The 24,218-nt window shown below is 42.0% G+C and overlaps 2 protein-coding genes across 10 annotated transcripts; both read left to right on the forward strand.

Moving 5' to 3' along the window:
• Window positions 1-46: 46 nt before the first annotated feature.
• LOC106602172 (uncharacterized) lies at window positions 47-14,404 on the forward strand. Of its 8 annotated transcripts, none has more exons than XM_014194641.3 (17): window positions 47-955; window positions 2,387-2,568; window positions 4,890-5,055; window positions 5,147-6,810; window positions 7,245-7,414; window positions 7,550-7,613; window positions 8,547-9,022; window positions 9,110-9,246; window positions 9,765-9,858; window positions 9,970-10,171; window positions 10,392-10,531; window positions 10,711-10,847; window positions 11,232-11,325; window positions 11,438-11,773; window positions 11,874-12,042; window positions 12,173-12,297; window positions 13,007-14,404. In XM_014194641.3, exons 4-17 carry the CDS (start codon window positions 6,615-6,617, stop codon window positions 13,385-13,387), a joined length of 2,721 nt encoding a protein of 906 aa, XP_014050116.3. In that variant the 5' UTR covers window positions 47-955; window positions 2,387-2,568; window positions 4,890-5,055; window positions 5,147-6,614; the 3' UTR covers window positions 13,388-14,404. The 8 variants fall into 8 exon arrangements, with proteins under 8 accessions (XP_014050116.3, XP_014050122.3, XP_014050123.3 ...); XM_014194647.3 differs by having other exon boundaries at window positions 9,970-10,132; XM_014194648.3 differs by having other exon boundaries at window positions 9,970-10,045.
• A 1,185-nt stretch (window positions 14,405-15,589) lies between these two features.
• On the forward strand, window positions 15,590-24,139 carry LOC145850514 (uncharacterized). Of its 2 annotated transcripts, none has more exons than XM_082974130.1 (4): window positions 15,590-15,892; window positions 16,246-16,412; window positions 21,142-21,240; window positions 21,355-24,139. In XM_082974130.1, the coding sequence occupies exons 3-4, from the start codon at window positions 21,213-21,215 to the stop codon at window positions 23,034-23,036; spliced, it is 1,710 nt and encodes a 569-aa protein (XP_082830256.1). In that variant the 5' UTR covers window positions 15,590-15,892; window positions 16,246-16,412; window positions 21,142-21,212; the 3' UTR covers window positions 23,037-24,139. The 2 variants fall into 2 exon arrangements, with proteins under 2 accessions (XP_082830256.1, XP_082830255.1); XM_082974129.1 differs by having other exon boundaries at window positions 21,168-21,240.
• Window positions 24,140-24,218: the final 79 nt, after the last annotated feature.

Raw genomic sequence — 24,218 nt, forward strand, 5'->3', positions numbered from 1 at the left:
AGTGTTTACTCTTGTCTCCGGAAGTAGATGGTTTAACAGCGGAAGTGGTATTGCGCGGGTAAGTTTGCTAGCTAGCCTGCTTAGTAAGGTTGGCTTCTTAGCATTCATTGCCATGGTTATCAATTGTACCGCTGAAATGGAACATAAATCACAGAAAATAAAGTGGTGACAGCTGCATAGAAGTACTTGGAGGTACGATATTTGACAAGAGTTAAAGGGTGTATAGGGAGATGGTGTCCCGTCCCCCCAGGCCGTTTGCATGGTGCACTGTACGACCCGATAGGATCATGTAGTGGAATGGTAGTGGGTTTTTAATGAGTGTAGGTGGCAGCTGCAGAGAAGTACCTGGGTGTACGAGATATTACTGCAGAAGAGGTAATGGGGTGGTGATTTTAATGAAATAGTGGTATATACTGTAGGTGTAGGGCTAGTTGTTGGATTTATTCATTTTAGGAACAGGAATAATGAGAATTTAATGTAGGTAGGAAATGATTGGCCTCACTTTAGTACAGTGGGTGGCGGTGTATATGCATTTAAATTGGATGCAATCCGCCAATCCCGAAGGAGAATCAAATCAAATGTTTTTATATAGCCCTTCTTACATCAGCTGATCTTTCAAAGTGTTGTACAGAAACCCAGCCTAAAACCCCAAACAGCAAGCAGTGTAGAAGCTAGCTGGCTTGTGCTTGTAGTCAAATAATAACAAAGATGTTCAACGAAAGCGTTTTTCGTGCGCGTGTAGCGTCCGTAATGGAAACTTTAACAGCAACAGCCGTGCGAGCAGTGTGTCAAATAATGGAAGAAAGCTACGCTGCTCTTCGTGTGGAAATGGAGTGTAGCCATGACCCGAACCGGAAGCCCCTGACGAAGGAGACTGGCACAGGGATGGATAATGAGAAGGAGACTGTACAAGCATTGAACCCTTGCAGTTCTTCTGATCGTATACAAATGGCAGGTGAGATCACAAATCAAATGATTTGTCACATGCGCAGAATACAACATCTGTAGACCTTACGGCGAACTGCTTACTTACATTACAAGCCCTTGACCAACAATGCTGTTTTTTTTGTTTTTTAAGTAAGAAAATATTTGAAAAGTGAGTAAAGTAAAAAACAATTTGGGGAAAAGGCAATATCGAGGCAATATACCAGGGGTACCGAGTCAATGTGCTGGGGTACAGGTTAGTCGCGGTAATATGTACGGTACCAGTCAAATTGGGACACACCTACTCATTCAAGGGTTTTTCATTATTTTCTACATTGTAGAATAATAGTTAAGACATAACTAGGAAATAACACATGGAATCATGTAGTAACCAAAAAAAAGTGTTAAACAAATCAAAATGTATTTTATATGAGGTTCTAGAGTGTAGCCACCCTTTGCCTTGATGACAGCTTTGATCACTCAACCAGCTTCATGAAGTAGTCACCTGGAATACATTTAATTTAACAGGTGTGCTTTGTTAAATGTTAATTTGTGGATTTTCTTTGCTTCTTAAATGCGTTTGAGCCAATCAGGTCTGTTGTGACAAGGTAGGGGTGGTATACAGAAGATGGCCCTATTTGATAAAACAAGAAGTCCATATTATGGCAAGAACAGCTCAAATAAATAAAGAGAAACGACAGTCCGTCTTTACTTTAAGACACACAAGTCAGTCAATCCGTAAAATTTCAACTCAGAAAAAAGGTGCCATAGATTTTTCAACTAACCTGCTCTTGGCGATACTAAAATATAATTTCAAAATGGTCTGAGAAAAACAACATTGGCAGGGCAATTCAAGCGTAGACAATATGCAGTAATGTATTGGGTCTATAGGTTACTGCACAAACCTCATTGCTACAGAACTGTTTTTAATTGGTTAATGTTGCGTACATCGGCTTAGTCATTTAAAAAAAAAAAAAGTTTTTATCAGAGCGGAAGAGCTCGGCTGGCATTATAACTCAAAGTGATCTTGACTCAGAAAAGGTTGGTGACCACTGATCTAGAGGTTAGCTCTGCCCTGGACCAGAGCTAGAAGATAGCTAGCTACCTATAACCCTGTATGGGTGGTTGCTTGGCCCACACTCAATCTTGGGTTAGGCTTAACTATCACCTAGCCCTTTTGACTCCAATATGGCTTGTGTAAACGAGAGCAAGCTATCACCCAGGTGAACACTACACATTGGGGGTGAATGAAGGGGTCAGTTGTCCCCAATAAATGTGGGATCCAATGTAAACCCCTTTTTAAGTACAGATCATCATTAGCTGTAGCACTATGCAGTCCATGTTATGGCAACTTTTATTTCTAGTAAGTTAGATATTGTGGAATATGGGCCTTCGTAGCTAGGGAGCCAAAGGTACTGTGATTCACAGTACCCAAATCTTAATTGGTATGTTACCCCACCAGGTTTGAGAAAGACCACTGTTGAGGAACTGCAGGATGAAGAAGAGGCCAGCGGTGCTGATACGGAAGATGATCCCACAGGTCATGATGATTACACTCCACTGTTACCGATGACATCGCAAGGACTATCACAGCCTGTTAAACCAAAGACCACATCCTCTCTGGTTAAGCTTACGGAAGATGAGGTCAGTGGAGCTTGTGATCATATACTGGGGGCCTAATTCATAAATGAGACTATATAAATTAGACTCACGTTTCGTAGCAAATTATAAGTTTCAACGACATGTACGGACAATACCAAGGTAAACAATGCAACTTCTTAATGTTAAAACAAATAACAAGCATAATTTAACGTTTCATATCTAGCTAGCTAACTTGTACTAAGAGTCGGCTGGCTGGCTGACGTGAGTCGGCTGACAAATGTTTGGGACATTGAATATATGTGAACATTCCATGATATTTCCTATCCACAGTGCGTTGTGTTGGAGCCAGTAATGTATTATTGTCAGTGTTTGTGTGTATGTGATGTGTGTGTATATATATATATTTATATCTCTATATATGTGTGTGTGTGTGTATATATATATATATATATATATCTCTATGTGTGTGTGTGTGTGTGTGTGTATATATATATATATATATATATATCTCTATATATATGTGTGTGTGTCTGTGTGTGTGTATATATATCTATATATGTGTGTGTGTGTGTATATCTATATATATATGTGTGTGTATATCTATATATATATATAATATATATATATATGTGTGTATATCTATATATATATATATGTGTGTGTATATCTATATATATCTATATATCTATATATCTCAAAAAAATAAAGGGAACACTTAAACAACACAATGTAACTCCAAGTCAATCACACTTCTGTGAAATCAAACTGTTCATTTAGGAAGCAACACTTATTGACAATACATTTCTAATGCTGTTGTGCAAATGGAATATTCAACAGGTGGAAATTATAGGCAATTAGCAAGACACCCCCAATAAAGGAGTGGTTCTGCAGGTGGGGACCACAGACCACTTCTCAGTTCCTATGCTTCCTGGTTGATGTTTTGGTCACTTTTGAATGCTGGCGGTGCTTTCACTCTAGTGGTAGCATGACACGGAGTCCACAACCCACACAAGTGGCTCAGGTAGTGCAGCTCATCCAGGATGGCACATCAATGCGAGCTGTGGCAAGAAGGTTTGCTGTGTCTGTCAGCGTAGTGTCCAGAGCATGGAGGCGCTACCAGGAGACAGGCCAGTACATCAGGAGACGTGGAGGAGGCTGTAGGAGGGCAACAACCCAGCAGCAGGACCGCTACCTCCGCCTTTATGCAAGGAGGAGCAGGAGAAGCACTGCCAGAGCCCTGCAAAATGACCTCCAGCAGGCCACAAATGTGCATGTGTCTGCTCAAACGGTCAGAAACTGACTCCATGAGGGTGGTATGAGGGCCCGACGTCCACAGGTGGGGGTTGCAAATTCGCCACTGGCGCCCTGTGCTCTTCACAGATGAAAGCAGGTTCACACTGAGCACGTGACAGAGTCTGGAGATGCCGTGGAGAACGTTCTGCTGCCTGCAACATCCTCCAGCATGACCGGTTTGGCGGTGGGTCAGTCATGGTGTGGGGTGGCATTTCTTTGGGGGGGCCGCACAGCCCTCCATGTGCTCGCCAGAGGCAGTCTGACTGCCATTAGGTACCGAGATGAGATCCTCAGACCCCTTGTGAGACCATATGCTGGTGCGGTTGGCCCTGGGTTCCTCCTAATGCAAGACAATGCTAGACCTCATGTGGCTGGAGTGTGTCAGCAGTTCCTGCAAGAGGAAGGTATTGATGCTATGGACTGGCCCGCCCGTTCCCCAGACCTGAATCCAATTGAGCACATCTGGGACATCATGTCTCGCTCCATCCACCAACGCCACGTTGCACCACAGACTGTCCAGGAGTTGGCGAATGCTTTAGTCCAGGTCTGGGAGGAGATCCCTCAGGAGACCATCCGCCACCTCATCAGGAGCATGCCCAGGCATTGTAGGGAGGTCATACAGGCACGTGGAGGCCACACACTACTGAGCCTCATTTTGACTTGTTTTAAGGACATTACATCAAAGTTGGATCAGCCTGTAGTGTGGTTTTCCACTTTAATTTTGAGTGTGACTCCAAATCCAGACCTCCATGGGTTGATAAATTGGATTTCCATTGATTATTTTTGTGTGATTTTGTTGTCAGCACATTCAACTATGTAAAGAAAAAAGTATTTAATAAGATTATTTATTTCATTCAGTTCTAGGATGTGTTGTTTAAGTGTTCCCTTTATTTTTTTGAGCAGTATATATAGTATATTAATACGCCTTACCCCTAATACTTAATATCATCCTATCCTTTCTGCATGCACTTTAATTGATACTCCAATAAATATGGCTCCATAGAACTATGTAAAGCCCCACAATTTGCCAATCTCATTATTATTATTTTACATTAACTTATTTGTTACAGGTGCACCATTCGATTGTTCCTGTCAATTCTCTGCTATCACTCACAAGATGCACAACCTGCTGCAAACTGTTCCACTGTCCACTTTGTCTCAGCTTTAAACCAACCAAACGCTCAAGATTACAGCGCCATGTTGATGTGCACCTGAAAAATGCAGTGTCTTTCAAAGGTATGCTGATGTTTTAACCATGTAGTCTGCTAGATTGTATTATCATTCTTGTCAAGATGTGCTTTTACTCATTTCCGTCAAATTTTTCTAGATAAAAAGATTTGTAAATGCAATTTGGACTGTAGGACAGATGGCCATTATCACTGCCCCCAGTGTGAGAGAACTATCATCAGGAGGGATGCCATGACAAGTCATCTGCTGTTGTGTCAAGGGGCTTCAGCTCCTGTTTCATCATCTGCACTGCCCTCTACGCAGGCTGCACCGTCCACACCTTTGGTACTGCCCACTCCTGCTGTAAACCAGCGTATTGAAATCACCGCCCATAACCAACTGCCTCAAAGTCCAGCCTATAGGACTCTGACGACTGTGTGTGATCACTGTGGTTTTGTGCTCCTGAGAAAGAACTTGAAGCAGCACCTGCTGAGGAAACACCCGGAGATAGCCACTCCATTGGAGGGAGCAGAATCAGATCCTGTGTCTGTGGTACAACAACACGGCACTATGAAACATGCTGAAGGGACCAGGCGGAGACTGACCGCCACCTGCACCATATGTGGGCGTACGGTGACCATGAAGAACATGCGAGCACACATGAACAGAAAACACCCTGATTCCTAGTAGATGCCTGATTTGCAAACAGAGGCATCATAGCCTGATCCCAGATCTATTTGTGCTTTTGCCTTTTGTCATTGTCGAGCAAAAAGGTTTGGCCATGACAGAGTGGAAAGTTAGTTAAAGAGGTTCTGGATTTCAGGCTATAGGTTTCATGCATCAACTACTTCATTGATGGCTGAATTCTATTATCATTTTTTTTTTTTTATAACAAATCTTGTAAATTCATGTTGCAATTTTCTCCATTTGTATGGTAAAAAAATATACATTTGTTAATCTGACCCCTCAGTTTCATTGGGTTACGGTTATGACCTGGCTGCCAGTTCCATTTCCAAGGCCTGAGTGCTGGTCTTGCAAAAAATTGGGAGGAAAACTGTAGACATTTTGTTATTTTGAACATTTCCTGCAGTCTCTATAACTTGTTAAAGTTGACTATTGTACAAAGTATGTTGAAAAGCTGGGGAATCATGCTCCACTCACACCAAACAATGGTTGTTCAAATCTAGGCTATTATAATCAAGTTATATAGCTTAGTATGTTATAACTGTAGAAAGGTAGCAGCTCATAAGATCAAGAGGATGAGAATGTTTGAAAGTTTGTTCAGGCAGTTTGTCTTGTTGATTTTGTTTAGTGGGAGAGAAAAAAACGCCACTTATGCTTTTGGGAAATTTCGTATTAATATTTTTGAGTATCAAATAAATTCTCAACAAAAGATGTAAGAAGCTGCTAGAATCAAGGGCGTATCTAAACTTGTATTTACGGTATTTCGGCCCGCCCAACCTCGTCAGCTGTCCGGAACTAATCAAAAGAAAACTTCCGGAGGAGGTGAAGAGGTGTGAAAAGGTGAAGCCACCATCTGATAACAAAGAAGTTGTTCACTGTAGCCTTCTCTTCTCACATCACAGTAGGAACAAAGTAGATTGTTTGTTGTAGTCTACTTGGTAACTATGTCTCACGAACTCGCTTTTCGTTGTCGTGTCACCTCCATTATGGAAGCTTTGACAGCAACAGTCGTGCAAGAAATCTGTCAATTTATGGGAGAAAGCTATGCTGCTCTTCGAGTGGAAATGTTGCATGAACAAAATAAAAAAGAGACAAGGATGGAGAAGCCAGCGAACTGCCTTAAGAACGTTTCAAAACCTGGTGAGATGTTGACAGTTAGCTATTTAGTGTACAACACACATTTTAGCGTCTGGTGTACATCCATTGTTTAATTAAGCAATAATGTACGAGGGGGTGTGGTATATGGCCAATATACCACGGCTAAGGGCTGTTCTTATGCACAACGTATCGCAGAGTGCCTTGACACAGCCCTTAGCCGTGGTATATTGACCATATACCACAAACACTTGAGGTGTCTTATTGCTATTATAAACTGGTTACCAACGTAATTAGAGCACTAAGTATAAATGTTCAGTGTACGGTCTGAAATACCAGGGCTGTCACCAAAACAACATTCAGGGCTTGAACCACCCAGTTTATAACACGCAATAACCCCAGAGTGCTAAACCATCACTATAGCGGTGTCTAAAAAAAATATTAAATCATTAATGCGTCTATTATTATTTGCATGTTAGTTAGCCCACCAAGTTTGGGAAACTTTCCAATCGTGGGGCAAATCCTCAATAAACAAGAGGCCAACTATCATTGGCTAGAAGACGGTGCTGTTTTTGAAGGCCTAGCATCACCGGTGCCAGAGACGGAGAGACGAGAGCCATCACAGCCCGCTGGTCAGATTACAGACACGGTAAATTCAGTTTGGTTTGTCCCACCTACTTTGTAAGTGAGGACCACCACATGAGATGTTTGTGTTGTTGATGCATCCCCAACATAACTGTAGTTTAGAACATTATTCATTAATAATGACATTGTCTTTTGGAAGGTACCATGGCCAGTATGGCTCATCAAACAGGAGGAAATGGCTGATGATGATCTGGAATCGGAAGGTTAGTTGAAGCAACTATTTTCAATCACGATGTAAAGTATTTTATTTCCCTTGTATTACATTGTGTATTTGTCATAATTATATAAATTATTTATTTTTGTGATGTACATTTTTAAAAAGAAATCCCATTCCAAAAACGTGTGTGTGTGTGTGTGTGTGTGTGTGTACGAACAACAACTTAGACACACAAACTGACTACATCTCATCTGCCCAGACCTGCATGCTCACACCCCATCTCTAGTGCCTGCATTATTGTTTGCCACTTGGCCTTAAATTGAACCGATTGGTTTTTCTTGGTCGCCCTTACTAATTCAATAATAAATCATTACATTTTTCCATTGTGTCAATGGATTGACTTCCAAGTTCTTAGTATACGTTTTTTTCAAGATGAGTGATGAAAGAATCGTCCAGCCCATTGGGTAACTCACTACACCCCAATATGTCATGGATTAAAAGTACATTTACATTGTAATACTTCTGACAGCCAACTTTCTAGCTCCACCCACAATTTCTGGGCATTATAGCATTCCCAGACAGCATGGATTATTGAGTCATTAATAGTTTTACACTTAAGACATGACTCTGCCGTTGTGCTGAATTTTGTCTCTTGTATAATCAATTCTATACATTATACTGGATTAAGCATACATTTTTCGCTTACTGTAATTTTGTTAGTTATGCTCTCGTGCCAGCACCAGTTATTTTTTTTAAATCTTGGTTCCAATAGTAGATTTTTTTCTAAGAGATTGTCAGTTGGATATGCTCTCTGCTTTCTAACAAACATGAAGGCAAGACAAACTGTCTGATTTACGCTAATCAATGTGGTCTTTATTTTATTTTGCACTTGTGAAGACCCAAAAAGTAAACTATCCCTTTTAATGAGTCATTGTAAAGCTAACTCTGTGACGTTCATTGTTGGTGACTTCCTTTCCAGGTTACGGCGAGTGGATTCCAGAGACTCCCAAGGCCAACCAGAATATCACAGGAGAAAGTGATGAGGACGAGAGAAGTCCAGCCTCTGGGGGATCCAAAGAACCTGGACTCGACGACTTCAAGAGAGAACAGAGTCCGTTGCTGGTGTCAGCTGAGGATACTGCGACACCCATAAAGACAAAGTATGAAACGCGCATGTTAAAACACACTGGGAAGCCACGTTTTCGCTGCGATATCTGCGGTGAGAAATTCCAGCGTCAGAGCGGCTTGACCAGGCACCAGCGGCACAAACACAACACCGTGAAAACCTACAGTTGCACTGTGTGTGGGAAAGGGTTCACCTACATCAAATCCCTCAACACGCATGAGCTCATGCACTCTGACCTCTCTATCCGTTCAACTATAACTCTGGATGAAGCCAAGGCAAGAAAAAGAGGTCTGACTGATGAACCCACAGACAGAAATGCAGCAGGAGATGTGAGTTGTGTAGAATGTTGCCCATTACCAGTACCTTGAAGATGCTTGACTGATCAAAGTTTCTATTGTTTTGATGTGTTTTTCTAGATGATTAGTGCCATCCTTCACTCAAAGCCAGGTGGAGAAAAGGTATTCCGGGAGTATGGGAAAACCAAAGGTCTTACGGATAGCACACGGAGACTGATGGTCAACATTATTGTGGCCGACATGATGGAAAACCATGGGTACGTATGTTGACAAATGGTATATTTAACAGTGTATGATTTGTCATACTTAAAGGTATTAGTCACCCCAAAATGAAAGTCTGCTCGATGATTTCAGACCTTAAAAGCAGACTGTCAATATACTGTATGTCCACATCCCACACCATTGCTTGATAGATTTTTGTTGCCAATTCTTTGTTCATTTTGAGGTATAGTTTGTATATCTACAAACCAATGGTTCAGAATGGAAACATGGCTTGACAGTAGTGTACTTTTGAGGTATGAAAACATCTTAAAAGCTTTCATTTTAGGGTGCCCTCCATTACTGTGGCATTGTGATTTTAGGTGGATCTGAAACACCAGTCGTGCATGCATTCCCTGTTGAGTACCAGCCTGTGTTACTACTGAGGGGGTTTCCCCAGAACCATCCCTCATCTTTAGATCAAAACATGTAGTGGGGCTTGAGTTTTGCTGAGAAATGAATCACTGATTATCGCTTTTACTAGAATTGTTGGTACTTTATTTTATCTTCCTCAAAGTAGGATCCCCCCATCAAGTGTCCGCACCAACTACGCCCTGGGGATTGTGACTTTATTCCCCTACTTGAATGATCCAGATTCAGAGCATGGTTATGTAAGTATGAACAGAGGACTGAATTCTCTCAGGGGATACCAAGCCTACAGTTCCATGATGTTAAATTAAATGGTGTTGATCATTTTGAATTGTTTTCTTTTTGATTGACAGGAACAATATTACGACGCAGCTAGTGGGTCTGGTTATCTGACCTGGAGAATAAAGACAGTGGGGCGCAACAAATCATGTAAGATCAAGAGGAGAACCAAGTCCACCTATCAAAATGGTCCCAAGGCTCAACACAGTTCCCCTTCAGCTGTTGAGGAACTGTTAGGTGATGAATGCAAAGGCACAGCTAAGTTCCTCCTGCACGGTATTATCCCAATTCTTTGCTAAAGGGTAGTCCATCACAATACCCACATCTTATTTTCACTCATCTGTTATCAGTTCATTGAGACGTTTGGTAAATCATTGTTGGATTGTTTTTGTAATGTCCATCAGATTCTAGTTAGAGCTCTTTAGCAAATGGTGGTAATGGTAGGGAGTTTTTTTGCTGAATTTTCCCTGAAAGTTACATCTTTGTAATCTTTCAGACGAGCAAGTGTCCATGTCTGAGGTCTCTATCTGCTCAGTTGGGTCTGATTCCTCTGGATCAGCTTTAACTCTGGAGAAAACGAAGGCAAGAAAAAGACGTCTGACTGATGAACCTACAGACAGAAATGCAGCCAGAGATGTGAGTTGTGTAAAATGTTGCGGTTAGCTCCACTACTAGCGCATTAGTGATATTACTTTAAAACACCTGCAGCTGTTTCTGTTCCGCCTATTTACATACCCTTGTCTTCTTGCCCATTACCAGTACCTTGAAGATGCTCGACTGATCAGGGCTTCTATTGTTTTGATGTGTTTTTCTAGATGATTAGTGCCGTCCTTCACTCAAAGCCAGGTGGAGAAAAGGTATTCCAGGAGTATAGGAAAACCAAAGGTCTTACAGATAGCACACGGAGGCTGATGGTGAACATTATTGTGGCCGACATGATGGAAAGTCATGGGTACGTGAATAATTCAATGTGTTAGAAATGTGTGATGACCAAAGCTGTATTATGTTTAACTGCATGATTTTAGTCAAACTTCTAGTACCTGTGTGTTCATACTGGGGGGGGGGGGGGTTTCCCCCAGCACCATCCATCAGCTTTAGATCAAACCATGTAGCAGGGCTCACTGCCGTTTTTCTGAGAAATGAATCACTGATGGTAGCTTTTACCAGAATTTGTATTCAACTTTTTATTTAACTAGGCAAGTCGCTTCAAATTCAAATAACTTTTTATTTCCTGAGGGAACTTCCTATGTACTGATGGGTGGATGCATACAATACACATTAAAACATAACAGTATTTTATTTAAAACTATTTGTCTTTTTGTATTCTTCCTCGAAGGAGGATCCCCCCATCAAGTGTCCGCACCAACTACGCCCTGGGGATTGTGACTTTATTCCCCTACTTGAATGATCCAGATTCAGAGCATGGTTATGTAAGTATGAACGGTGGACTGAATTCTCTCTCAGGGGATACCAGGCAAAAAGTTCCAGGACATTAAAACGGCGTTCATCTTTTTTTTAAACTGTTTTCTTATTGATTGACAGGAAAAATATTACGATGCAGCTAGTGGGTCTGGTTACCTGACCTGGAGAATAAAGACAGTGGGGCGCAACACGTCATGTAAGACCAAGAAGAGAACCAAGCCCACCTATCAAAATGGTCCCAAGGCTCAGCGAAGTTGCCCTTCAGCTGTTAAGCAACTGTCGAGGGATGAATGCAGAGAGGCGATATCTGTGCTTCAGCATACAACAACTAATGAGTCACTGGTTCGAGAGAAGATGATGGCGACGTTCCAATACAGACAGGAGGTGGTTCATGATCCGGAGAAGTCCTCAACTGTCCTAGATGTCTTCCCCAGATTCCTTGACACTACAGGCTTGGTAAGACTGTATGAATAGAATTCATCATGTTTTAGTGATTTTAAAAGAAAGTGGAAAGATAATCTTTGTGAATTTTTTGTTGTTGTTTAATGTGCTTCAGATCAACCAAGATTTCACCAGACTTTTCGGAGAGGTGGTGTCTGGGACATTTATGGCGAAGTGGCCAACATTTTTCAAACCCAGGGTCATCGCAGATTGCAAAACCCTTCCCTTCAGCGAACCTGTGGAAGACCTCCTCTCATCTGCGCAGCAGGAATCCAATGATTATGGTACTAGTGCAGAATTCAAATATGTTCTTTGGTATTTCCAATGACTTTTCTAACTTGACCATACAATGTCTGGGTGAAACTGGCATGTGAGCTTTTACTGAGCAGTTCTTGTTTTTCACTGAAAAATTAGGATGGGAGAGTGACTTGGCAGCCATTTTGTTGCTTCTGCATCTCCTACCCCCGACCTCAAAGGGCCCAAAGACCGCAAAGATCCGTACCTCTCAAGCTGCTGACCATCTGGTTAGATTTATGAAGGTTTGTATGTTCTGTGATCTTTGTGCCTTTCTCCTTTCCTTAGGACAGTACTTGTTAACAATACACAGCTCCTGTTTGCCACTGACAGTTTCACATTATGGTCTCCAGAGGTGTAGCCAAATTCAATAACATCCCATGTAAATAGGATAACCATCCATTTTATGAAACTCTGAGCGCATACGAGTGAAAATATAGTTAAGCTAAACCCTCATCGCTAGGTTGCTTAGATTAAGATCAATTTATTGGTCAATTGCACACAAGGTCCAACCGAAATTTGACTTTCGCTTTTAACCCAACCCCACCGAAAGACACATGCATATACAGGTTTTGGAGAGGTGTGGGGGGGCTGCTGTTGTGGGACGTAAAGTGCTTGCTCATGGGCACAACGGACGGCAATGGCATCTAGAATGGAACTGGAACCCACTGCCTGCTTGCTCACCTCTAAACGCTAGGCCAGCGTTTCCCAACTCAAGTACCCTCAACAGCACACGTTGCATCCCCTGACAAACTCACTTGATTCAACTTAAGGGCTTGATGATTAGTTGACATGTTTCAGGTGTGCTTGTCCAGGGCTACAATAAAATGTGTACTGTTTTTAGGGACTGGAGTTGGGAACCACTGCGCTAGGCTACCTGCCTAGTGGTCATGTGGTCTGCCCTCGGGATTGTGGAACACGTTATATACTGTTGTCTTGTTCTCTTTTCCTCAGGTAGGGACAAGTATGGTGACCTTCCTTGAGACAGTTAGACATGAGCAGCAGCCCTTCCTCCTCTGTGTCGGTGAAAGGAAGAACAGCATTCAGAAGTTTTACATCGTCGTTGACCAGAAGGCCATCCCATGCAAGACCCAAACATCAGTGGCAGCTTTTGATGAGCTCTTTAAGGCACACTATGTCTTCAGTGTGTCCTACCATGAAGCGTTGTGTAACTTCTACACATTCATCCAGACCACCGTGTACGGTATCGACGTGGGGAAGGCAAAGGAGTCCTCAAGAGTCAAGGAGATTAGAGTAAGGCTGCTTAACAAAGACCAGGGGAGTGGTGCTGCCGGAGCACAAGGGAGCGGCGCTCCGGCCCTTTTCTCAATTTGAGAATAAGTTAGTTTAACAGCATCTGCTCTATTTCACTCCTGAAACAGTAACTCAAGAAGATTTAAATGCATATCCCCATGAAGCTGATTGAGATCACATGATTGTCATGCAGATGCAGTCTGGACATTTCACCGGTAAAACGCAAAGAATTATCATTTACCATTGACACTGATGGCCTATTTGTAAATTAGATATGCCTGACTTGATGTTTGAGGGTATTACAAATATAACATTTTAGTGAGAGTGTGGGCAGATGGAGGATGCATATTGTATTATAATATTCAATAGGTTACATCTGTCAGTACAAACTTTGATTGTAAAATTATGTAATTCACTTTTTTGGGGTCAGCTCCCACATCTAACTAAACAAATGGCACTATACCACTGAGAAAACATGTGAACACTTGAGAATTTGTAAAATACACTACAGCAGTTGTGCATTGCTTTTTTTGACATAAGAAATTGTCATGGTTTGTCAAAATATACTTGAATCTGGACAGCATATACACTGAACAAATATAAATGTAACAATTTTACTGAGTTCATATAAGGAAATCAGTCAATTAAAATAAATTCATTAGCCCCTAATCTATGGATTTCACGACTGGAAATACAGATATGCATATTTTGTTTCAGTGCGTTAAAAAAGGCTAGGGGCGTGGATCAGAAAACCAGTCAGTATCTGGTGTGACCACCATTTGCCTAATGCAGCAAGACATCTCCTTTGCAGTGTTGATCCGGCTGTTGAGTGTTGTCTCACTCCCCTTCAATGGCTGTGCGAAGTTGCTGGATAATGGCGGGAATTGGAACATGCAGTCTTACGTCGATCCATAGCATCCCAAACATGCTCAATGGGTGACGTGTCTGGAGTATGGAATTATGTGCAGATCCTTGCAACATGGGGCCGTGCATTATCATGCTGAAACATGAGTTGATGGTGAAGGATTAGTGGCACAACAATGGGCCTCAATCTCGTCACAGTACCTTTGCATTAAAATTGCCGTCGATAAAATGCAATTGTGTGTGTTGTCCGTAGTTTATGCCTGCCCATAACATAACCCTCACTGCCACCATAGGCCACTCTTATCAACATTGACATCAAAGAACCACTCGCCCACATGGCGCAATACACGCCATCTGCCTGGTTCAGTTGAAACCGGGATTCATCTGTGAAGAGCACATATCTACAGCGTACCAGTGAGCATTTGCCCACTGAAGTCAGTTACCTCGCAGAATTGCAGTCAGGTCAAGAACCTGGTGAGGACGATGAGCACGCAGATGAGCTTCCCTGAGACGGTTTCTGACAGTTTGTGCAGGAACTCTAAAGTTGTGCAAACCCACAGTTTCGTCAGCTGTCTGGGTGACTGGTTATAGACAATCCCACAGGTGAAGAAACTAGATGTAGAGATCCTGGGCTGGTGTGCTTACATATGGTCTGCGGTTGTGAGGCTTGTTGGATGTACTGCCAAATTCTCTAAAATAAAGTGGAAGGCAGTTTATGGTAGATTACATTACATTAAATTATCTGGCAACAGCTCTGGTGGACATTTCTGTAGTCAACCTGCCAATTGCACACTCCCTCAAAACTTGAGACATCTGCAGAATTGGGTTGTAATAAAACTGCACATTTTAGAGTGGCCTTTTATTGTCCTCAGCACAAGATGAACCTGTAATGATCACGCTGTTTAAATCAACTTTTTTGTATGCCTCACCTGTCAAGTGTTTGGATTATCTTGACAAATGAGAAATCCTCATTAACAGGAATGTAAACAAATTTGTGCACAATTTTAGAGGAATAATTTCTGGGATCTTTCATTTCAGCTCATGAAACACTACATGTTACGTTTATATTTTTCATTATAAATGAGATTCTTCTGATTTAAATAATTCGTTCTTATTTTGTATGTACAACACAAATATTGCGGGAAAATGGAGGCCGACGAAGGTCGTCACTAGTTACCACAGCAGCAAAGTCATAAATCCCGCCTATTTCTACAATTTGTAATTAAAATTGTATTTTAATCCAAATATTAACTACACTGCTAACAAATGAAGACCAAAAAGCAAATTTCGTTTTTCATAATTTCTTACGATATAACCAATTATGACTTTGTGGCTGTGGTAACTAGTGACCACCGCACATAAACGAGTATTTACGGTACGTCACAAGCGCAACCTCGTCAGCTGTCCGGAACCGAACAGCCAACACCAACTCAATTGTTCCGCAAGTAGTTAATTTCCTAGTTCACTCAGGGGCACACGCGTAAACTCCTGTAGCCATGTCTTTCGAATTCGCCTTTCGTTGTCGTGTTGCCTCCATTATGGAAACATTGACAGCAACAGCCTTGCAAGACATCTGCCAACTTATGGGCGAAACGTATGCTGCTCTTCGAGTGGAAATGGTGCATGAACAAAATCAAAGTTCGAGGACAAAATTGCAGGCGATGGAGAATGGGACAGGGGTGGAGAATCCAGCGAACTGCATGGAGCGCATTCAAAAACTCAGTGAGATGAAATATCTAACGATAGTTATGCCTATATGCTAATTGTCTGTATAGGAAGTGGGGAAAGCTATACAATAGCTAGCTATGTCGCCTAGTTAGCTAGCAGTCGCCTATTTATGAAAGTCCGAGAGCGCTATTATTCATGACGTCGCCTGATCCTTCAGCGCTACAGTAGGCCTATTACTGTGCTATGTAATTTCCTTAGACTATTTGTAAAGCACCTTCACTAAAGCTATTTATCCGATAAACATATACACCATCATGAGTGATGATTGCATATTTCCACTACATGTTTTTGAAGTTTCAGCCGAGTATAACCAACATTTTCAGAATCTCAAGTTTTATTTGTGTTAGCTTGCCCGGCAGGTTTGAGAAACTTCCCAGTTGTCGAGCAAATCCTAAATGAACAAGAAGCCAATGGTCTTTGGCTAGAAGGTGATCCTACTGTGGAAGACGAAGGTCCACCATCACTGGTACCAGAGGGAGAAGAGCCAGCACAGGCTCTTAGTCAGACAGACATGGTGAGTTGAGTTTGCTGATTTTGTAAAGGTAGAGGCAGGTAACTGCCAAAATAAAAGGTGAACATAGTGTCTTAATAGGGTGTTGGGCCACCAGAACACCTTCAATGCGCCTTGGAATAGATTCTACAAGTGTCTGGAACTCTACTGGAGGGATGCAACATTTATCCATGAGAAATTACATAATTTGGTGTTTTGTTGATAGTGGTGGAAAATGCTGTCTCAGGTGCCGCTCCAGAATCACCCATAAGTGTTAAATTGGGTCTAGATCTGGTGACAGAGACACATGCTCCTTTTAGACCCCTCTTTCAAAGTCCCTAACTAATGGCCAACTAGGCATATTTACACATTCCCTAAACATGATGGGTTGTTTACAGGGCCTAAAATTAGCTTTTTCGTCCACCAGCCACTAAGGTAGATTTAAAAATCTGACAGATTTTACCAGCCAATATTATCTAAAGAATTACACCAACAAAAAAGAAAATGGATGAGCATGCTTTAATGTATATGAAACAAATCTATTACTAGTAAGAAAAGTGGTATTGTTTTCATATGACCTGAATCTTTTAACCAAAATATCATAGATGAGACAAATGTTGTCACCTTGCCCTTTAAGGGCGGGAGGTTACCGTGGTAATGCTACTTGAGTCATGTTGTCACCTTGCCCTTTAAGGGCGGGAGGTTACCGTGGTAATGCTACTTGAGTCATGTTGTCACCTTGCCCTTTAAGGGCGGGAGGTTACCGTGGTAATGCTACTTGAGTCATGTTTGTGCCTGTGAGTCTGACTAGTAGCAGCTTTGTCTTTTCCCTAGCAGTTGAAATGTAAACATTGAAAATAACATTCCTTGTGAATTTTTGTATTTTTTTAAATAGCCAAGAAACATAAGGACAATGTCTCACTTAAGTAGACTTTAGTTTAAAGTCAATTAGACCAACTTGTATGCCTTACTTTCATTGTGCGCACAGCCCCCAGCCAGGCAGTGTTGCAGCGCGAGGTGGGATAGGCTATATACTGTAGGATTCATAGTTACTTGACTTTGTGCAATTCATTCACCAGCTATGACACAAAACGGCAGAAATACTATGAAAACGGCTACTGCAGCATTTATTTGACTATAAATGTGATTATACTTTGAAATGCTTGCACTTCAGAGCCCTGACCACCTGCCAATGTGGATGGTGAAATAGACATCTTACCCACCAACCCCAAAATTTACCCGCAGTTAACGGGTGTTCATTTTAGGCACAGGATGTTAACTATTTATTAACTTACGAGCCACACCTGTGTGTAAGCACCTGCTTTCAATATACTTTGTATCCCTCATTTATTCAAGTGTTTCCTTTTTTCAGTTACATGTCTCAGAGCCTCTGGCTTATGCCCAGGTTTGATTGAAAACCATGTGACCATCTCACGCCCAGCAAACGTTACAAGTCCAGTGTAGAAGGGCTGTAAGTGCAGATAGTAAGGCTTTAAATGACACTTAGATACTCTACAATCTAGGTTACAGATAAAACCTTTAGGGGTGGATTCACAAGGATTCCTAACATATGAAGATGTGTTAAATATACACAGTATACAAAACATTAAGACACCTGTTCTTTCCATGACCTGTGAATCCAGGTGAAAGCTATGATCCCTTATTTATGTAACTTGTTAAATTGACTTCAATCAGTGTAAATCAGGACTGTTAAACACAATCAGCGCAAGGCCCATATTGAAAAAACAACCAATTCGCGGGCCAGACATGACCTGTTTTTTTTAAAGAAAAATGTCAAAGAACTGGCCATTGTTTTATTTAAAAAATATGTCCCTTTATAATCACCACTTATGTACAATGAACAAAAATGAACGCAACACAAAAGCTTATTTCTCTCAAATGTTAGTGAGCATTTCTTCTTTGCCAAGATAATCCATCCACCTGACTGGTGTTGCATATCAAGAAGCTGATTAAACAGCATGATCATTGCACAGGTGCACCTTGTGCTGGGAACAAAAGGCCACTCAAATGTGCAATATTGTCCACACAATGCCACAGATGTCTCAAGTTGAGCGTGTGTGCAATTTGCATGCTGACTGCAGGAATGTCCACCAGAGCTATTGCCAGAGAATTGCATGTTAATTTCTCTACCATAAGCCACCTCCAATGTCGTGTTAGACTTTGGCAGTACGTCCTACTGGCCTCAAAATCGCAGACCACACAACCACGCCAATACACCTGCGGGATCGTCTGAGACCAGCCACCCGGACAGCTTGTTGTCCTCACCAGGGTCTTGATCTGACTGCAGTTTGGCTTCCTAACCCACTTGCAGTGGGCAAACGCTCACCTTCGATGGCCAATGGCACACTGGAGAAATGTGCTTCTTCATGGATGAATCCCGGTTTCAACTGTACTGGGCAGATGGCGTGTATGGCGACATTTGGGCGAGTGGTTTGCTGATGTTGATAACAGTGGCCTATGGTGAGGGTTATGGTATGGGCAGGCATAAACTACGGACAACATACACAATTGCATTTTATCATTGGCAATTTGAATGCCGAGGTACCGTGACGAGATCCTGAGGCCCATTGTCATGCCATTAATCCACCGCCATCATCTCATGTTTCAGCATGATAATGTAAAGCCCCATGTTGCAAGGATCTGTACACAATTCCAAGAAGCTGAAAATGTCCTAATTCTTCCATGGAGTGCATACTCACCATTCATGGCACTCATTGAGCATGTTTGGGATGCTCTGGATCGACGTGTAAGACAATGTTCCAGTTCCCACAAATATCCAGCAACTTCGCAAAGCCACAATCAACAGCCTGATCAAATCTGAGAAGGAGATTTCATGCTGCATGAGGTAAATGGTGGTAACACCAGATACTGACTGTTTTTCTGATCCCGCCCGTACCTTTTTTTTTTTTAAAGGTATGTGACCAACAGATGCATGTCTGTATTCCCAGTCATGTGAAATCCATAGATTAGAAAAATTAATTGGGCCCCATTTGATTTATTTAAATTGACTGATTTCCTTATGAAATGTAACTCAGTAAAATCATTGAAAATGTTACTGTATAAAAATATAAATGCATGTAAGATTAGTGGAATCTGTGTGGGTAGCTGGACAGGTAGGATGACTGACAGTGAGGGTGAACAGGTGGTCAGGTGACAGAGGAATGGATGAGACTGAGGCAGGAATTCCTTTAACCATAAAGTGGTATATTTACTGAGTAGTCTGTGCTACATAACAAAATGAAACAGAACAGGTATCCAAACAAATTCATAATCAAAGATCAAATCATAAATCATTCATTATTAACATAATTTAGGGTATTCAACAATCCAGTTCATTAATAAGTCAATAGGAATCGTCGGTGAATAATTTAGGCTCATAGCTATCATAAATCATGAAAGAATAATAAACAGTGATCGGTTATTCAATCCATAATCGCCGTTAGTGGGATATCAGTCGATTAGTTCAACAATGACTTTCTTCACCCTTTCAAGTGTACATGTAATTTCATTACATATTAACCATATCGCTCGCATAATTGGCCTATTATGAGCCGTAGGGCCGTGTTCATTGATCATTTACATTACACAATATGTTTGAAGCGTGCGCTCCAAGCCGCGCTCCGCGGTAATAACTCTAAACAACAACTGGTGGCCCACTCTCCCGATCGCAACAGATAGTTCAGATGAACGGTAACAGAGTCGGTGGACTTACGTGGATTCATGGACGCACAGAACTTCTGGATTAGACAGACAGAGTGAAGGAAGAGAAAACAAGGTGATGGCGATTTCCTCCTTTTATGGAGTGGAGCTCTGTCGGACATTTCCACCTGACCTAATTAAAGCGCAACCTGGCCCAGCTGAGTAAGTGGCAATGAATTAAAGGATTATTCCACCAACTCCATGGGCCTTTTCTACAGTGTACGTAGGATGCTGTTTATAGAGTTTTTCACATTAAAATAAAAGAGCAATAATACATTTTCCCCTCTGTGATAAACGGGACACACGAAGTCGCGCCATTGACATAGATTTACATATATATTTTTTTACTTTTAATTAACTGGGCAAGTCAGTTAAGAACAAATTCTTGTTTACAATGATGGCCTATCCCAGACAAACCGAGACGATGCTGGGCCAATTGTGCGCCGCCCTATGGGACTCACAATCACGGCCGAATGTGATACTGTAGTGACGCCTATTGCACTGACATGCAGTGCCTTAGACCGCTGTGCCACTCGGGAGCCCAATTCACCGACGTAAACCCATCATGCTGTAATTTCATAAAGCAGATGATTTAACTGTTGACTCATTTATACTTGCTTGTATGAACTATTTCCCTTTAGTAATTTATAACTGAGAATCCTTTGACATTTTGACAACTCGGATGACATTTTCTGTAGGCTGCAGCAATGACCCACTGGAACCGAAACTTGGCATGAACATTTAGCCTACAAGACGTCTTAAATGTAATGTCTGGTACATGATTCAGTCAGTGCCATTAGTGATGATATGACAAGGCGCTGGCTTGTGGGTCTGGGATGAGGGCAAAAGGGGGTACATCTCAATATTAGGAAGGTGTTCTTAATGTTTTGTACACTCAGTGTATTCCATGTGTTTGACATATTCCATTATTTTGGTGTCATTCCCCCTGTAATGTTTTCTATTGGTTTATTTATTTTATTTTTTAATTAAAACGACAAAGATGTCAGTAACCATTTTATTATTGATCTACTAGTTTAATTAAAGGTTGTCTTTTGGAAGGGGGTGGAGACATGGCCTGCACCACCAGTCATCAAACAGGAGGAAATGGATGATGACAACATGGAGTCTCAAGGTCAGTTTCATCTATTATTCTAATCTATGTTCAATACAAAAGCACAGACTAGCTCAACTACACTAACTTGTAACAATTATAGTCACTGTGTGTTGTTGGTGACTTCCTCTCCAGCGTACGACAAGTGGATTCCATTGACACACGGGGCCAATCAGAATATCACAGGAGAAAGTGATGAGGACGAGAGAAGTCAAGCCTCTGGGGGATCCAGAGAACTTGGACTCGACGACTTCAAGACGGAACAGAGTCCATTGCTAGTGTCAGCTGAGGATGCTGCCGCACCCACAAAGAAGAAATATGATAAAAGGTACACCTGTGAAATATGTGGAAAGACTGAGAACAAGAAAGCCAGAATGACGAGTCACATGCGAAAGCACACAGGGTTGCCCTTTAACTGCGATATCTGTGGCGAGAAATTCCAGTGTCAGAAATTATTGACCAGACACAAGCGCTCCAATCACTACACAGGGATCATCTACAGTTGCTCTGTATGCGGAAAAACGTTCATGCAGGTCACGTCTCGCGACACGCATGAGCGTGGTCACACAGGAAAAAACTATTGGTGCTCAGACTGTGGCGAGACGTTCAAGGAGCGCCAGGAGCGCGACACACATGAGTGTATTGTTTACAAGGGAGACCGGCCCTTCAGCTGCTCCGAGTGCAACAAGGACTTTGAAAGACAGTACCATCTCAAAAAACACCAGCTGGAAAAACACCCTCTAATGGTGGGCCAGACTGTTGAACCTGAGTCCAAGGACATTGAGGACAAACAGAGTCAGTTGTTTGAGTCTGAGAGTTCTGAGGCACCCACTCGTTTCACCTGTGACATATGTGGAATGACTATTATGAATAAAGGCAACATCAACAGACACATGTTAACACACACAAAGAAGCCCTTTAGTTGCGATATCTGTGGTGAGAATTTTAAGCGCAAAGCCCAATTTACCCGACATCAGGGAAAACATGCGAGAGTTGAGAAAGTAGAAAAACCCTACAGTTGCACTGTGTGCGGAATGACGTTTGTATATTCTAAAATGCTTATCAGCCATGAGCGCGAACATATTGGAGAAGATTGTTGTTCAGACTGTGGCAAGACGTTCAAGGAGCGCCAGGAACGCGACACGCACGAGTGCACTGTTTACAAAGGAGACCGGCCCTTCAGATGCTCAGAGTGCAACAAGGACTTTGAAAGGCAGTACCATCTCAAAAAACACCAGCTGGAAAAACACCCTCTATTAGTGGACCAGACTGTCGACCCAGAACCTGAGTCCAAACACTTTGAGGACCAACAGAGTCAGTCGTTTGAGTCAGCGGAGAGTTCTGAGACTGAGGCACCCACGCGTTTCACCTGTGACATATGTGGTATGATTATTATAAATAAAGGCAACATCAACAGACACATGTTAATACACAAAAAGAAGCCCTTTAGTTGTGATATCTGTGGTGAGAATTTTAAGCGCCACACCTGTTTAGCCAAACATCAAGGAAAACACTCGAGTGTTGAGGAGAAAATAGAACCATACAGTTGCTCTGTGTGTGGAATGATGTTTGTATATCCTAAAATGCGTGACAACCATGAATGCAAACACATTGGAGAAGACTTCTGGTGCTCAGGATGTGACAAGACGTTCAAGGAGCGAGGGGATCGCGATGTGCACAAGTGCATTGTTTACAAGGGAGACCGACCCTTCAGATGCGCAGAGTGCAATGAGGACTTTCAAAGACAGTACCATCTCAAAAGACACCAGCTGGAAAAACACCCTCTAAAAGGTGGACCAGCCACATCCCAGTCATGATACTGTGATGGTAGTACAGGGAGCACAGCCTTCAAATGACAACGACCCTAAGGCCGATATGAGTACGGTAGGTGGAAAAGTTCCAGTAACATAACCTGAGTTTAAGTTGACACAAGTGAAATGGCTTCAACTGAATTAAGTTGTTTTGTTAAGTACAAAAAGGATAGACATGAAATTGAATGAAGGGGTGTTGGAAATAGTGTGTAGAACAGCGATGGGATTCAATCCCACACAGGCGGGGGAATCGCATCTCCGCCTTTACTGCACAACTAACTTCAGGCACCTGGATGATGTTTGACAGCCATCTTTAATGCTCATTTTGGGCCTAGATTCGATCTGGACTGTTACAGCGCGCTTCACGTTTTAAATGATGTTTCCGATTGAGCCAAAATATGCAGCATTTAACGTGAATAGATTAATTCCCAAACCACCCCTTCGCCCCTACCAACTCACTCGGAGGGCCCTCCGTTGTCACATGTTGCTGTCGAAACTCCCGAGGGTGCCTTCCAAAGAGGCGAGGCGATCAATAAACTGTCCACTTCGGGACACACTCGTGGGTATACTGATGATTTGTCAGGACTGATGGTTTGTTTACATAGCAGGTTAGGATAATTAACGTAGTAGGTTAGGAAAAGGGTTAGAGTTAGGCTTAACTAAAATGCTACAGTTGTCAACAACTAGATGGTGCTGTAGGTCTACTCCGTCTGGCCACAAGCATCTAAACCATCAGCTATGTCAGGGGTTTCCAAACGTTTTCCCTCAGACCCCCCACCCCCTCCAACAATGGGGAACATCCTGCACCCCACGTCTATTTTCTAAGTATATTTCTCTGTTCACACTCTTGATGGTGGGGAGAATTTTGCAGGTTTAAAGCTCATTTGTATTATTCTATACATTTAGCCAAATCTGTGTGTTCATGTGATTTGAGTGACTCAAACATTACAACAATCTTGACAAAGGGTTGTATTAGAGTTGTTAATCAAAATGGAATTGAGAAATATTTCTTGTGACTCTGTGATTTCAGTAACAGCATTTATTTTTTTAAGGTTTGTCAACTCGATATGTTCTTGCTTATTGAGAGGAATAAAAATGTGTAAACACCTGTGATATCGTTTCGTTTAATTATTTGCATGTACAATTCAAATACTGGATCAGCTTGTCAAATTGAGGAGGCAGATAAAC

The sequence above is a fragment of the Salmo salar genome, chromosome 04 (assembly GCF_965601325.2).
Source record: "Salmo salar chromosome 04, fSalSal1, whole genome shotgun sequence".
Lineage (NCBI taxonomy): Eukaryota > Metazoa > Chordata > Actinopteri > Salmoniformes > Salmonidae > Salmo > Salmo salar.